This window comes from Mauremys mutica, chromosome 5 (assembly GCF_020497125.1).
Source record: "Mauremys mutica isolate MM-2020 ecotype Southern chromosome 5, ASM2049712v1, whole genome shotgun sequence".
In the NCBI taxonomy this organism is placed as follows: domain Eukaryota; kingdom Metazoa; phylum Chordata; order Testudines; family Geoemydidae; genus Mauremys; species Mauremys mutica.
In genome coordinates, this window is record NC_059076.1 from 77,945,174 (window position 1) to 77,961,931 (window position 16,758).

At 46.0% G+C, this 16,758-nt stretch overlaps 2 protein-coding genes across 4 annotated transcripts in view; one reads left to right on the forward strand and one right to left on the reverse strand.

Moving 5' to 3' along the window:
• SPCS3 (signal peptidase complex subunit 3) overlaps positions 1-16,758 on the forward strand; it is a 107,053-nt gene that overhangs the window by 47,199 nt on the left and 43,096 nt on the right. For both annotated transcript variants that reach the window (XM_045018386.1, XM_045018387.1), the window contains one exon: positions 12,926-12,998. In XM_045018386.1, the coding sequence (XP_044874321.1) occupies positions 12,929-12,998 (70 nt within the window). In that variant the 5' untranslated portion in view covers positions 12,926-12,928. Of the gene's footprint in view, positions 1-12,925; positions 12,999-16,758 lie in introns of those variants that run through there.
• The window catches only part of ASB5 (ankyrin repeat and SOCS box containing 5), a 78,910-nt gene that overhangs the window by 35,696 nt on the left and 26,456 nt on the right, over positions 1-16,758 (reverse strand). The window lies entirely within an intron of this gene.

A 16,758-nucleotide genomic window follows, 5' to 3' on the forward strand; every position in this document is an offset into this window, starting at 1 on the left:
TTGAATGCATGTCTCCCACATCATCCTGGGGGACTGCTCTAACCACTGGACTATTAGGTAAAAAGGGAAAGCACTATCAGTATTTTCAAAGAGGCCCAATCCAGTAGGTGGCCTTTGAGCACACCCACCCCACTGGCAAGATACAGGGGAAATGCTTAGTTTGTGACTCCAACCAGCTTTGTGCATATCCACAAGTAGAAATTTAGGCATCTAGGGATTTTATTGACAGAAACATAGGCACTTAGAGAATTTATGCACTGGTCAAGCAGAGATTTTCAGGACCTACATTTTTTAATTAGATCACTGAAGTGGCAGTTAAGTGCCTAAATCCCTTAGTGGATCTTCCTAGGGAGCCTTGCACATTTGCACTAGAGGTATGTGCAATCTTGAGCCTTGCATTCTTAGTATGCAAGGACCCCAGAGGAACTGGAAGTGAGAGAGACTATTCCTCCCATGTTGGCCAGCAGAGCAAAGGTAGTGCAGAGAAGTGTACATGCTTCATTCTCTCAAAGATGTTGCAGCTTCTGCACAGGTGTTTTCCCCTAAAGATGCTCTTACTGAATGAGCAAGAATGCCTAGGGGACCACACACAAAGAAGGTCATACCTCCACATCCCACAGACAAAGGCTTTGACTATAAAAGCCAGAACAAAGCCCTACACTTGAAGGAGGGTAGGTGCATTATAAATGTAATTTTAATATGAATCAAGTTTCTTGTTAAATTGTCAATATTCTTCAACAACCAACTGAATTATACATGAGAGAGAGAATGTCAATAATTTCCCCATATTTCATGACTTTGGGACTCTTCTCGCTTTCACAATCACTTTTGACAAGTGCTTTTGGGAGGAAGAGGGGACCTGCAGGTGAATTTGTCATCTGGGATGGGATGCTGTTGTTGAGGGGGGCTGTTAGTTAGGAAGGAAGTTTGGTCTTACATGCTTTTGGAGAAGTATTGAGTGCATTTGTCAGCTGAGAATGAGGTTGGCTAGCGTCTCAGGGCGGTTGAGCAAGTAGATTTGTCAGCTTGGAAGGAATTCAGGTTAGCTTGTTTTCCATAGATGTTCTAACCCTCTGCTATGTTATCTATGTCATCATCAGCAGAGGGTGTGGCTAGCAGTAGCAGCAGCAATGAAGTCCACAGACACTGTAGTGTCTACAGATAGAACATGTCAGGCAGCTGCTACTGCTTCAGAGGAGTTGACTCAGGAGAAGTCAGAGAAGCACCTGCCCTCTCCCCCAAAGAATTTGGGCAAAGGAGCGGGAAGAAATTATGGGGGAAGGGAGGCAGGATAGCTCAAAAAGCTGGCATCCTGAAAGCAGGGAGGCTGAGAGGGATATCTCCTTTCCCATAAATAATCGATTAGTTAATTGATATGACAGTCATTATTTTCTACGCATTTTATCCACATATTTTAGGTACTCTGGAACAGTGGTTCCCAAACTAGGGCCAGCACTTGTTCAGGAAAAGCCCCTGGCAGGCCAGGCCAGTTTGTTTACCTGCCGCGTCTGCAGGTTCGGCCAATCGCAGCTCCCACTGGCCGCAGTTCACCACTCCAGGCCAATGGGGGCTGCAGGAAGGGCAGCCAGCACATCCCTCGGCCCACACTGCTTCCTGGAGGACACACAAAGAGATGCTGGGGATTGGGCTAGATGACCTCCTGAGATCTCCTCCAACCCTAATAGTCTATGATTCTATGCAAATATTCTCCTTATTGCTTTACAGGATACAGAGTTCATCTCACACAATATCCTTGATGAAACTTTACACAAGACCAAATGGGTTAGCGTACCAATGTTTTGCTTATGGGCAACAGCCATATCGAAGTTGTGAAATGAATCTTTCGAGACTGGCATCAAACTCTTCAAAAATAAAATTTAAAGGGAAATGACTAGTAGTCTAAAGTTTTCAGTTGGAAACATAAAAGAAAAGCATACAGGTGATACATGTATAGAGGAGAGATGGGCTTGTGGTTAAGCACTGGGACCCAGGACACCTGGATTCCATTCCCAACTCTGCACACACTTCCTGTATGATCTTGTGCAAGTTCCTTCTCAGTTTCACTATCTTTAAAACAGGAATAATATTTCCCTTTCTCAGGGGGCAGTTGTGAAGATTAATTCATGAACGTTTGGGAGGTGCTGTCACAGGATTGGCACAGAGTCTCCCACTCTTGTGCCTACACCCTGTGTTTAGGCTGGTTTAATAAAGAGTGTTTGCTCCCTCTTTTGTTGAATCACCCCGGTGTCTTTATTTACAGTACTTGTGCAGTTCCCAGATGCCCCAACAGTTAGTGCCCCACAGACCCTCCTCAGGGTCTGCTGGCCCTTGAGGCTTCCTTATTGGCAAGGAGACAGAGATACTGCCCTCCTGTCTCCTCCCAAGCTAGTCTCCTCACTGAGGTTTGCCCAGGGCTTCTATAGCCCTCTCCTGCCCCAGCCCAGCTGTCACTACTTAGCCCAGCATGTTCGCCTGAGCCAGCCCTTGTTAGGGCTTGCAGCTGGGCTCCCTGCTGAGTACCTGCATCTCTACACCTGGCCTACTGGCCAGAGAGCAGGCTGTAGCCAGCATTTTGTCAGGGCTTTAAAAGGGTTTTACCTCTGCCCTGCCACAGGTGCTTAGATACTACTATGAAGAGTGCCATATAAAAGACCCTTAAACATCTTTGAAATCCTTTAACAAAAGCATTTCATTAAGAATCCATTTAGGAGTACTATATGTTCAGCTCCGGTGATGGATAAGCAATTAATTATTTTTATAGCAGGGTTGTCTATGACAGTGATGCTGTATCCATCAGAGCAAAAGAATCTAGGGGAAGGGGCAGAGACTATAACATGTGAATATGGAAACTGACTAGAGGATGTTATTCATAGGTGTGGAATTTTGACAGTATTGATTTTCCTTATCTAACTTGTAGACATGATATAATTCCCTGGCTCATACTCCTCTCAAAATTTTGGCTTCATTTCATTTTCTTAACCCAAACGTGAAACTGTTAGAAAAAAAATGAAGGCTTCTTAAATCAAGCTTTTTTTGTATAGATTGTTATGAAAAAGAAATGCCAGTGCCAGTTTCAACATTTCTATGGAAGCAGAAAACTCATACGTTTATTTTATAGACGCAATTGTGTTCCTGTCAACAGCTGTGAAGTTGTAAAGAAATGATTTCCCATCCATTTCAGTGGGAAAAGCATTCTAGTTTGAAAGTATTTAAGACAAGCTTCTACAAGTGTTTAAAAATTAAAATTTGGTTTTGGTATAACTGTATAGGAAAATGGGATCTTCTATTGTTTTAATAAAAATAACAAAGAATGAATTCTGTAAAGTTTTGTGCCTTGGTACATGCTGGAAAAAAAGCAAGTTTCTAGCATGCTAATTGCTGCCTTATTCTAACTCCAAATGAACAAATGCCATTGAAATAAAGTGAGCTTTCTAAACAGAGTCCTTTAGATGAGCTATTAAGATCAATGCAAATGTAATTTAAAATACTTTTAACGTTTATGGTATACTCCTTGCAAAAATCTGAGTGCTTTATAGATATTCAAGAATTATGCCTCATAACATCCATGCAAGGTAAGTATTAACCCAATTTTACAACTGAGGCAAGGAGACATTGAGTCTTGCCTGTGGTCACACAGAAAATTTGAGGCACAGTTGGGAATAGAACCTAGGTTTCTCAACTCCCAAAAGATCATTATTCCTTTTTAATAGCAATGACACATTGAATTTACATACCACCAGCATTGTGCCTAGCCAAGGAGTGAGATCTCCTGATCCTGGGGTCACTGGGCACTGGCCCACAGGGCTAGTACATGACAGACAGCCTTAAGGCTTTTGGGGATCTATTGGACATAGAGTGCACTGGCCATGTCCTCTTTTCCCAAACTTATTTATCTAGGTATTTAGATGGCCTCCATGACCATTGTGTTTGAGTATCTTGTGGGCTGACCCCTGAGGGAATCAAGCACCCAGTCTACCTGTGGCAGGCTCTGCTAAGGAGAGTGAGCCAACTCAGATCCACCTATAGCTGAGCAATAGTTCATTCAGTAAGGAGCACCTTCAATGAGGAAGCCCCAGAACAGGAAGCTCTTGAGGAGTGAGAGGGGAGCTGGTTAGGAAGCAACTCCTATTGGTGTCTCTCTGGAGAAGAGAGGCCCAGAGAGAAAGCGTTCCCAGGCCAGGGACCAGAGCAGCTCAGAAGCAGAAACTGAGCATGGGACCTCCTGGGGATGTATGACGGACTGGCAGAGCAAAGAGGGATGCACTGTCAAAGGAAGAGTGGCATCCAACCAAATGCCCATCAGAGGCCCAAGCTCCAAGCAGGTAATTCAGCCTGACAGTGCTTCAGGGCAAGTCCTAAGACTAATTAACCCAGGGCAGAGAATTTATGATGGAGTAGCTTACTGAAGATTTTATTTGTTTTCATATCATTCCTTTCTGATAAATAAATGAGACCCTCCAAAGAGGGTGCACTCTGATAGTAGAAAAGCCTGCTTGGACTCATTTATACCGTGGATGAGGGGAAACTGAGCCAGTTGCTCACCTGCAGTGCCATGCCTGACCACTTGGGGGTGTGCAGGGGTGACCTCAATGGCATTACACTAAGCCTAGGTATATCAGTGATTTTATCCTCACAACATCCCGGTGAGGTAGGGAAGTATTATTAATTCTACTTTGCATATGGATAACCAAGGCACAAAGAAAATAAGTGATATTTCCAGGGCAACAAAGCTACCGTATTTTCCGGCGTATAAGGCGACTGGGCGTATAAGACGACCCCCTAATTTTACAGTTAAAACATAGGTTTTGGCCTATACTCGCCGTATAAGACTACCCCCCCTTCCGAGGGGGGGAGCCCAGAGCCTTTTAAATCCCAGCTGCGGCCGGGAATCAGAGGGCTCTGGGCTGCCCGCTGCGGTGGGGAGCCCAGAGCCTTTTAAATCCCAGCCGCGGCAGGGAGTCAGAGGGCTCTGGGCTGCCCGCTGCGGCGGGGAGCCCAGAGCCTTTTAAATTCCAGCCGCGGCCGGGAATCAGAGGGCTCTGGGCTGCCCGCTGCGGCGGGGAGCACAGAGCCTTTTAAATCCCAGCCGCGGCGGGGAGTCAGAGGGCTCTGGGCTGCCCGCTGCGGCGGGGAGCCCAGAGCCTTTTAAATCCCAGCCGCGGCTGGGAATCAGAGGGCTCTGGGCTGCCCGCTGCGGCGGGGAGCACAGAGCCTTTTAAATCCCAGCCGCGGCCGGGAATCAGAGGGCTCTGGGCTGCCCGCTGTTTATACCCGGCGTATAAGACGACCCCCGATTTTTGGGGGTTGTTTTTTAGTATAAAAAGTCGTCTTATACGCCGGAAAATACGGTAGTCTATGGGAAGGAAGTCTAGAAATTAAACTTAGATCTCCAAGTACCTTAACTACAAGACTGTCCAGGAAAGGGATAACATAGAAGCCAAAGATCACTCTAGTGAAAACATCGGGGAAACATCAGGTTTTGAGATCGGTTAGTTTAGGGCCCCTTTGCACTGCTGGATGCGGACAAAGTGACTAGGGCCTCAGTCTGCAGCTTAGAGGGAAGAATTTCATGAAAGCCCAACAATTAAAATGCTGATTATAAATATTTTATAAAAATCTCTGACACCGCATCTGCCTAGAAAATTAGCAAAAACAGATTATGTAAAAGCTACACCATATATTTAAATAAACACACAACATGAGCTTTTTCCAGTGAAATCAATGGTAAAGAATTTTTTTCTCTCTTGTTTTCTGGAACTCCTTTCATAATGACAAATACATGACTGTTTCTGTAGAACAAGTGGGTTTTTCCAATATGTAATGGTATTTTTTGTTTTAACAGGCCTTTGTCATTGTTGGTAATGCAAGAATGTGGGTTCTGTAATTTATAAAATTTCAGAAATTTTCTTTTAAGCATATCGTAATACATGAGAGTTAAAGTTAGGAAAACTGGCATACATTTAAATTTTTTATTATATGGGGGGAATTTAAAATCCCAATACATGAATGCATCACAGTTTTGACTCAAATGCTAGCAGGCTGGGTTGTATGTTATAGAAATAACCCAATGATCAAATCGGTCAATGAATCAGTGAATTACCCCAAATTGTAGAATCTACATTTCAAAGTACTAAACTTAAACAAGAAATTAATAACTGTGCATTTTACATTTAAAATCATAACCTGCATGGAGTAGAGTTTTCAGAGAAAAAAAAAAGCTTTGCCTTGACTGTTACACATTTAAACATATATGGTATATGATGGCTTATTTGAAAATATCATTCCTAAATGCCTAATACCATACAGATTGCATTTACTGTTCTCTCCTAGTACTGAATCAAATGAATAAGAATTGGAAGAGACAAGACAAATTTGTGAGTGTTTGATATAGTTACATTTTAAAAATCTTATTTAGCACTAGATTATTTACTTGGATATCGGATGCTAAAAGTGGCTAAATAAGGTAGCAGTAGCTTCTCAGGACAAACTGAAACTTCCTATAAATCAAAATGTTCTGCTGTCAGAACTGTGATATTCTTTCTTTAAGTATCGTATTAAGATTAAAAGGGGTATGTAGTGAGTCGGTGTGGCTCCCTTCCTGCCCAGCAGAGGGAGCGCCCTTGCAGGCACCCAAGTGGGCGGAGCCACCAGTACCTGTCCCCGCCCCCCGGAAGTCAAGGGGTGGGACAGGAAGTAGAAAAGCCGACCGCCAGAGCTCAGTCGGAGCCCAGCCACCGGCGGGAGCAGCCGTGCCGGTGGGAGCTCCTGACTGGGAACCCTCCAGGACCCGAGGCAGCTGTCCTGACTGGCCGGAGCTTCCCCGCGCCCACTATGACGAGGAGCCGCTGGAGCTTCCCCGTGACAGGTACTGGGGGCAGCTGCTGGAACTCCCCCGAACCCCCTACGAAGAGGAGCCGCCGGAGCTTCCCCGCCCCTGCTGTTACCCGGAGGAGCCGCCTGAGCACGCCTGGCCGGACTTTCCCGAGGAGCTGCCAGACCTGCCACCAAGCCCTGGTCTGGAGGAGCCTATGCAGGTTGACTGGCCTGGAGCTGGTGCCCCGGACGAGGTAAGCCCTGAGGGGGAAAATGGAAGTAGCCCGGGGGTAGCCGACCGCTGTCAGGCTACAGACGCAGAGGTCCCGATGTCAGTGTGTTGCGGTCAGGACCCCACTGACCAGCAGCGGTGATAGCCGCTGCTAGGGCCCCGGGCTGGGACACAGTGGAGTGGGTGGGCCTGTGTCCCCCCTGCCACCCTACTCACGGGTGGCAGTTTTCCCCCCCCTCACTCAGCCCCTGCTCCAAAGGGCCTGAGCTTATTGTGCTGGTTGCTGCTCAGCCCCTGCTCCAAAGGGCTTGGGCTTATTGTGCTGTTTCTGCTCCGCCCCTGCAACAAAGGGCCTGAGCTCTCTGACTGTACTGTTTGGTGCTCAGCCCCTGCACCAAAGGGCCTGAGCTTAGTGTACTGTATTGCCGCTCAGCCCTGCACCAGAGGGTCTGAGCTTCCTAACATTGTTGACTATTGTTCAGCTGGTTCCACAGAAGACGTGGAGTGAGTCGGTGTGGCTCCCCTCCTGCCCTCAGGAGGGTCGAGCCCTGGCGCAATCGATTACAGGGTAAAATCAGAAATTCTTTCAACTGTACAGTAAATCTTGGACATACAGGCCTCAATCACAAGACTTCTAAATATATGCAACAACTGTATAAAAATCTCATCTTCACAATAACGTGCTACCAATGTTTTGTCAAGGTGATCTCTCATGAACTTTCTCGCTTGCACCCAGATCCAGCAAGCACGTAAGCATGCAAGTAAACCATTTGAAGTAATGGGGTTATTCATGCGCTCCCATAAGCACTGCTGCATACATTGATTTTAATTGTCCATATAAAGCCAGATCTACGCTACTGAGTTAGGTCAATATAAGGCAGCTTACGTCAACCTAACTCTGTAAGTGTCTACACTACATTGCTCCCACTGCTGTAATTGCCCCACTACACCAACCTAATAACTCCACCTCCACGAGAGATGTAGCACCTAGGTCAATGTAGTTAGGGTGATAGTGTCTGTATAGACTAGAAGCTGCACTACTTACATCGCCTGTCAGCTCTGCGCCCTGCCTGGGGCTGAGAGCCTTGGCTCTCATCTTGGCACAGAGCTCCCACCTGCCTAGTTCTGATCACCTGGGCTCTCAGCTCCTCAAGGAGCTCCCAGCTGGGAGCCTGGCTGCCAGGCACTGAAAGCTCTTAGCAAAAGCTCCTGGTGAGGACATGCACTTAGGGTTGTCAGCTTTCTAATTGCACAAAACCGAACACCACTGTCCCAAGGCCCCCCCTTCATGCCATTCTCCGAGGCCCCGCTCCTGCTTATTCCATCCCCCTGTCATCTGGGGTGGGGCCTGAAATGAGGGGTTCAGAGTGTGGGAGGGGGCTCCAGGCTGGGGCAGGAGGTTGGGGTGTGGGCTCTGGGGCGGGGTGAGGGATGAGGGATTTGGGGTGCAGGAGAGGGCTCTGGGATGGGGAGTGGAGCCGAGGGGTTTGGACTGTAGGAGGGTGCTCTGGGCTGAGGCAGAGGGTTGGGGATGCAGGGGAGGTGTGGGCTCTGGGAGGGACATTGGGTATGTGAGGGAGCTCCGGGCTGTGCCAGGGGGTTGGGGTGTGGGCTGCGTGAGGGGGCTCAGGACTGGGGCAGGGAGTTGAGGTGCGGGCTTGGGGACAGGGCTTAGGGTTGGGGCAAGGTGGCAGTGTGGGAGGGGATGCGGGCTCCAGGAGGGAGTTTGGGTGTGGGAGGGGGCTCCAGGCTGGGTCAGGGGGGTTGAGTGAGGGAGAGGTTGCAGGAAACAGGCTCTGGGGAGCACTTACCTATGGGGGCTCCCTAGAAGCGGCGACATGTCCCTCAGCTCCTAGGCAGAGGGACCAGGCAGCCCTGCGCGGTGCGCACTGCCTCTGCCCACAGGCGCTGCTTCCACAGCCGTGGTTCCCAGCCATTGGGAGCTGCAGAGCTGGTGCTCGGAGCGGGGACAGCACGCAGAGCCGCCCTGGCTGTCCCTCTGCCTAGGAGCTGAGGGACATATTGCTGCTTCCGGGAGCCATGCAGAGCCAGGTAGGGAGTCTGACAGCCCTGCCAACCGGATTTTTAATGGCCCGATCAGCAGTGCTGACTGGAGCCGCTAGGGTCCCTTTTCAACCTGGCTTTCCAGTTGAAAACTGGACATGTGGCAACCCTACATGCACTACCGACAGTAGGAAGGCAGTGTGGACATGAAAAACTGCAGTAATTACTGCAGTAGCTGTAAGGCGACCTAATATAGGTCAACTCAGTAGTGTAGATAAGGCCTAAATCCATAGAAAGGTTTGTACTTTGTTCCTAATGTATATAAAGAGAATATTGATAATATAGCAGTGTGTTGAACTTGTACACTTTGAAATGGATTGTGGTGTGGGAAGCCCTTTTAGGGTGGTCTGGAGTATCTTCCCCAGGAGATTTTTCTTTTGTTAAATGCTTGATACTTGGCGTAATCTGGTTCACTCCAGAAACAGATTGCTCTCTTAAGAAGTATTTTTGAGTGCCAGTCTTGTCTGGCAGGAGTGATTTAGCAGTGTCTAGAGAGGGTGATGAACTCCATTAAAAATCTCCCTATTTCGATGTTTTATTCAATTTGGTGTCAGATTTGTAAAAGGGAGCCACATTGTTCAGCAAATCACTGATTCCTAAATTACATTAAATACTTTGACACTACTGACTATAATCTATGAAAAACAAAATGCCAAATGTTGGTGCCTTACACTGAGCAGTGTGATGAATAGGTATTCCATACAACATTCCTTTCATTACCAAATGAATCTCTATTGTATCTAGGAAGCTAGTAAAGGTGTTATATGGCTTTTATTAATAGAATTATGATCTGTGTTGAATGTGAGTTGAGAAGATGCCTTGTGCTTATTTTTCTCCCCTACCAACTGTTGCTAAATGACGTTATCAATTGCGAATTGTTAGAATAGGGTAGTAGGAAAACATTACTCTGTTTAATCATTCACTATGGTTTAAAAGCAGTCAACCTTTCCAGACAGTGGATCTCCAAAAATGAACCACAACATTATTTCTGATTTATGACCGATAGGGGAAGGAAAGCTGCTAACATGTCTTAAAACTACTTTTGCATTCTTATGATCCAGAGAGGAGCAGGGGGGCTCCTTGTTTAAATCATAGCAGTTTCAGGAATGATCTAACTTTGCCTCCTTGGCACTTAGGTTTACAAAGAAAAACTTAAAAACGTCAACTGAGTGTAAACTGATTCAGCCATGTCTACCTGATTATGCAGAGCCTGCTGCAATCGCTCTGAAAAGTATGAATAAAAAACCCCATTCATCTCAGTAGGATGTCAACTTTTAAATTTTCATTTTTAGTTTTCTGTTATGCAGAGAGGTACTGGTGAGTGCTTGGACCACAAATCTCTTGGAGATTACATCTGAATGGCACCCTTCAATTAATCCGCTTTCACACGGTAGTCATACATTTTCAATCCAAAATTCTGCAGCACATTAACATTTTAGGGGCACCTAGTTTAATGTAAAAAGTAACCCGCAAAGAACTCCAAAAGAGAAACCAAAAGAACCCACAGCCAGAAAAAATATAGCACGAACCTAAAAATAGCTGTGGAAATCTCCTACTATAACTTGTATCTGCAACTGCAGCTCTTACCTTTCTGCCCCAGTATGTGTCATGAGTACAGATGATAGGAGATTTTTCATCAAAGTGGTTTTTGCTCAGAAAATGCTGTTTTGATTCAATAAATTTTTTTCACAAAACTCATCAATTTTGGAAAAAATTTCTGATGAGACAAAAAATAACTTCTTTAATTTAGGAAAATTTCATTTCAGAAAATTTTCAAAATCTTGTTTCAAAATAAAATTTCATTTTAAAATTTATTTTAATTTGTATTTAGTCTTATTATCTTTACATTATTCCATGTCATCAGAAGTAGTACATGTTATATCATGACATTATGAAATGATGTCATGCCATAATATGCACTACTACTGGAATGTCACAAAATAATGTGAAATATAAAAAATAAAATAATTTTCAAAATGTATCTGAAATTAAGTTTTCCTAACCTAGCATTTTTCAAATTTCCATTTTGTAAGTAACTTTGAAAATATTATAGTTTGTTCTGATCTGGGATGAAAACAAATTTTGATACTTTGAAATTTCCCATGAAACAGAAATTCCAAGTTCAATCAGCTGTAATCATGAGCCTATTTCCTGATGCAATCATTATAAAAGTAGAAGCCTCTCCCCGCCCTGCCACATAGATCACAGCTGCTGAATTTATATTCACTGATGAGTTTCAAACATCTAACGCTATTAATATTGCTTATATATTCTAATTAAGTGATGTCTTCTTTAGTAGTCTAAGGAAATACTAAAAATATGACTTCAGTTTTCCCTTAACAGATAGCTATGCTGCTTCTAACTGTTAAGGGAAAATGTTTTGGGTTGACCCAGAATGGATTTGTTTGTTTGTTTTTTCTTGACAAAATGAAAAACACAAATAAAATGAAACATTTTGTTTAACCTAAAATGAAACATGGTGTTTTTTATCTTTTAAAAATCATTAAATCTAGCTACATTTCAAAATTTTAGAATTTCTTTTGATTTTTCAGCTGAAACTATTTGCCAAATTCAACTATTTGCAAATATTTTGTCAACCCGAGTTTTTTGCAAACTATTCATCCAAAAATTATGCTCAGCTCTACATCAATCGCATATTTTATTTCTCTTTCCTCAATTGTCATTTCTTGCTTTATTCTTAGCTTATAAGCTCTTAAAGGAAGGACATTCCATTACTTTATATATGGATAGTTCCTAGCACTGCACTTTAGGCACTACAATAATAGAAATAACTGTTAGCTAAATTTTCATAGGTACTGAACATCTACTGATCTCATGTACTTCAGTGAAGTCAACAGGGATCTACAAGAATGCAAGTGTTCCCTCATACAGTCACTCTGGATTGAAGTTTAATACTTTTTTTTTTTTTTTTGGTAGATGACCAGGCTAGTTAGCATTCAGCAAACTTTAGTTCATTTACATGTTGCCATAATTGCTTTGTTTTTCTGGTTACATCTTTAAAATATAGTCTAAATGATCGTGATGCAAAGCCTTATCATTTTTATTTGCTAACTAGCTGTGGGATATTTAACAATTAAATTGAAAAAGTACTTTGTCAACATTTTATATAACCAATGAAGGAATCATAAGAAAACACAAACTATTAAAATGTTTTTGAGTACAGAAAAATAAAGAATGTACTTTCTGGGATAATTTCAAGAACAATATTAGCAAATAGTTAAAATGAAAACATACTGTAATGCAGGAAGGTGCTTATGGCTGCCATTGAACAGGTCTTTGATCAACAAATCACAGACCTGGTTAAAGTCAGTGGGTGTGCTAGCTACCCTTTGTTCTGGCTAAATAAAGGAACAGTTAAGCCCCTTAACTAATGACACAGCTGAAAACAATAGAAGCCACTGCCCAAGGCAATGGTCCGCATGACAAAGTCTGATGAGAAGTTAAGTTGCCTAGGATCAGGGGTTCCCTGGTTGCAGCAAAACACTGTAAGAGACTTTCTGGTTAGGAATCAGGAGTTGCTCTCCCTATCCAGCAGAGATATAGGATGTACTGCACTGGTCCAACATAAGACTGCTGCTGGGGGAAACGAGCCCATTAAACAGTCACCTCACTGTTAACCAATTGCAAAGAGGGAAAGGGCTTTACCAGCCACTGTAGAAATTTATCAGGAAGGCATAACTGACCCTTCAATTAGTCCTTGGGCCTTACCCATAATTCTGGTTAAGAAAGAGATGGTAGCACTAGATTCTGCATGGACTATAGAAAACTAAATGAAGTATTCTTTATCTATTACAGTAAATGGATGAGACCTTGGATGCTGTAGCAGGTTCAGTCTGGTTTTCCATACTGGATATTAAAAGTGATACTGGTAAGTGGAAGTGGATCCAAGGCACAGGGAAAAGACTGCTTTCACACCAGGGCAAGGCCTATGACAATTTAAAATTATGGCTTTTGACTCGTGTAATGCACCAGACACATTTGAGAGGCTTCTGGATAAGGTGTTACATTGCATATTTATTATACCTAGCCAACGGCGCTGGATCCTTCATAAAAGGGGGAGGGGCATGAAGTCCAGCCCCCTGTGGCCCCATGCCTGCTCCCTCTTTCCCCTGAGGCCAGAGCCTGGCCGGAGGAACAGCCACCCAGCCCACTGTGTGGAGCCCCAGCCCCTCCACCTGCTCTGGGCGGGAAGCCCGAGAGCAGCCCCCGACCCATGTCCCTGCCCATGGTAGGTGGAGGGTCCGGGGCTCCGCACAGACAGCCGGGGCTCCCCCAGGCAGCTCTTACCTCAGCCTAGCTCCGGTGGGGGTGGGGACTCAGGGGGCCGAAGAGCAGCAGCCGGGCCGAGGTAAGAGCTACCCAGAGGGCCCAGGCCACTGTGGGGAGCCCTGAACCTTACACCTGTCCTGGGCAGTGCATCCCAGTGGGCGGGAACATGGGCCAGGGGCTGCTCTTGGGCCCCGCACCCCTGGCCCAGATTGGCTGGAGGGTCTAGGGCTCCCCACAGCTGCCTGGCTCCAGCTTCCAGCCTGGTCAGGGGGTGGGGCCTTGGGTGGAAGAGGAGGGGAAAGGGGCTGGGGCCTGTCCTGAAATGTGGACGGGCCAGGCTCTCACATTTTCAAAAGTGGGAGGTCCATGGCCCCAACTGGCCCTCCTGTTCCAGTGCCCTGTACCTAGATCAGCGGTTCTCAATCTTTAGCAACCCGAGGACCCCCATTTTGAAATAAAAATTTTGGGAGACCCCCAACCCTCCCTCCAGCCTTGGCCCACCCCTTCCCTGAGGCCATGCCCCTGCTCACTCCATTCCCCCCTCTTTCCATCGCTCACTCTCCCTCACTTTCACCAGGCTGAGGCAGGGAGCTGGGGTGCAGGAGCGGGTGCGGGATCTGAGACGGAGCGGGAGGGAGTGAGGGGTGTGGGCTCTGGGCTGGGAGTTTGGGTGCTGAAGGGAGCGGGGTGTGGGCTTTGGGGCTGGGACTTTGGGTGCTGGAGGGGGCTCAGGGGTGGGGCAGGGAGGTGGGGTGCAGGAGAGGGTGAGGGTGTGGAAGGGGGTGCAGGCTTTGGGGGGGAGTTTGGGTGCAGACTCTGGGCTGGGGAGTAGGTCAATCAACCATGGGAGCTGCTGTGCTCCAACTGTGCAGGGCCATTAATCAACTTCTGCTACGAAGGGTAGTGAGTGTGGGAAATGTGCAGGACATAGTGGATGGTTTTGTCGCAGTGGGGTTCCCTAATTGTGGTGGGGCGATAGATGGCGTACACATCTCCATCTTGGCACCAGATCACCTTGACAAAGAGTACTTAAACCGAAAGGGATACTTTTCAATGGTGTTGCAAGTGCTGGTGGATCACATGGGGTGTTTCACCGACATCAGTGTAGGATGGTCAGAAAAGGTTCATGACGCGGGCATCTTTAGGGACTTGGGTCTGTTCAAAAAACTGCAATCTGGGACTTTCTTTCCAGACCACAAAAAGAACATTGACGATGTTGAGATACTGATAGTTATCCTGGGGGACCCAGCCTACCCCTTGCTCCCATTGCTCATGAAGCCATACACTGGCTGTGTGGACAGCAGTAAGGAACAGTTCAACTATAGGCTCAGCAAGTGCAGAATGGTGCTTGAATGTGCCTTTGGTCGTTTAAAGGGGCGCTGGAGAAGTTTACTAACAAGGTTGGACCTTAGTGAAGAGAACATCCTCATAGTTATAGCTGCCTGCTGTGTGCTCCATAATATCTGTGGGAAAAAAGGGGGGAAATTTTCCACAGGGGTGAGACAGATCACATGGCAACCATTTTTGAGCAGCCAGACACCAGGGCAATAAGAAGAGCACAGCAAGGGGCTCTGCGTATCCATGAGGCTTTGAAATAGCAAGTCACAGTAATGTGAGCTGCTTGTCTGCACTGTGCTTTACCAAACCTTGACCTGGCTTGCATCACTGTCCCCATAAAGCCAACCCCCTGCTTAAGCCCACTGCTTCTACTCAATAAAGAACATTTATTTCTCGAATCCCTTTACTTTATTTAACAAACATAAGTAAAGAGGGAGAACAGAAAAAAAGGTAATCTTGGGGAAAAGGGGTTGTAAAGGTGGAATGGAATAAACATTTTCATCTGTGTAACATAACACCGCATTCCAGACCATCAAAGGTCTGTGAATGGGCACCTTCTGTTCCTGGTACCCTCCCCCAGAGATAAGTGAAAGAGATAATGGACTTTTCACCCATGCCTCAGAGATAAGGGTGGGGTAACAGTGATTCTGGGGTAAGGGTGGGGTAAGGGTGATTCTGTGCCAGCCGATGCTGGCTGGCTGTCCACCAGGGTCTGCAGAGGGACTCTACCCTCCTGCTTCTGTTCCTGCAGTTCAACCAGATGCCTCAACATGTCTTCTTGGTCTCTCATAATCCGAAGCATCTCATCCTGCGCTGCTTGCTCTTACTCACTGGAAGCTTTCCTTCTCTCCATGTCCATTTCTAACTTCTCAGACAGTGAAATCCTCCATGCTCTAAGCTCTGTGTCAGCTGTCCCAGAGGCGTTCATTATCTCGGTGAACATGTCCTCCCACATTCTTTCTCCTCCTAATCAGCGAAAGTCTTCTTTCAGGTGTTGATGACACGCCGAAGGACACATTTCCAGCTGTCAGTCATGAGAAAAGATTAAGGCGCCATTGTACATGAATAAAATGTTTCCATAGCAAGGCCGTTTTCATAAAACAAAAAACAAAAACCCAACCTTTATTACACTAGGTGTAAGCCATAATAATCGGAATCCGTAACCATTCACTGTGACATTTTGCTGTTCCAGCCATGGCGAGTAGCTCCCACCCCGGTCATGGGTGAGTGCACTTTTAATGAAGTCTATGGCAGGCTCATGTCAGGAGCAGAGGTAGCTAGTCGAACTATGGCCCTTCACCATAGCACCACGGGAAGCTGTTTATGAACGGAGATGGGGGAATGTTTTCCCTCCCAAGTTGCAAATCTCTCATGTGGGGTGCCAGTTCCCTATCAGCCACTTTAAACTACTTGCCAACCCATGCCGAGCACAGTAAAGGCATATTAGCAGCCACGTGGTTTGGTGATCCAGAATGTGGAGGGGTGAGGTGGGTCTACATGTCCCTTTTTTTTTTTTCTTGCAAGAGCACTTTTAATGAGTGCCCCATTTCCCCTAGGTGACTGTATGTGATATCAGTCTCCTGAGGTAACAGAGGCAGAAAGGAAGGAGATGCTGAAGCATCTGGGTATAGACCCAGTCCTGATGATGCATTGCTGTGTACTGCAAGGATGCCAGCAGAATTAATTCAGGAGTTGCGTGGGAAAGTGTCCTACCGTGGTGGAAGAAATAAGACTGCCCTGCCCAGAAACCTCCTGCAAAGGATTACAGAGTACCTCCATGGAGGATTCCTGGGCTATCCCAGTCCACATAAACACTCATTTCCAGGGGCCACCCTCTGCGTATCTGGAGTAGCCTCTTTTAAGCAAAAAACCATAGCACCTCGCTTTTGGTGTCATGTCCTGCGACCCACAGGGCTCCAGGGTTAAAAATATTTCCTGGCTCTCGGGGAGAATGGATCCACCGCTCACCTGTCTCCCATTTTCCTCCTCCTCTTCTTCCTCATCCACCATATCGTCCTCCT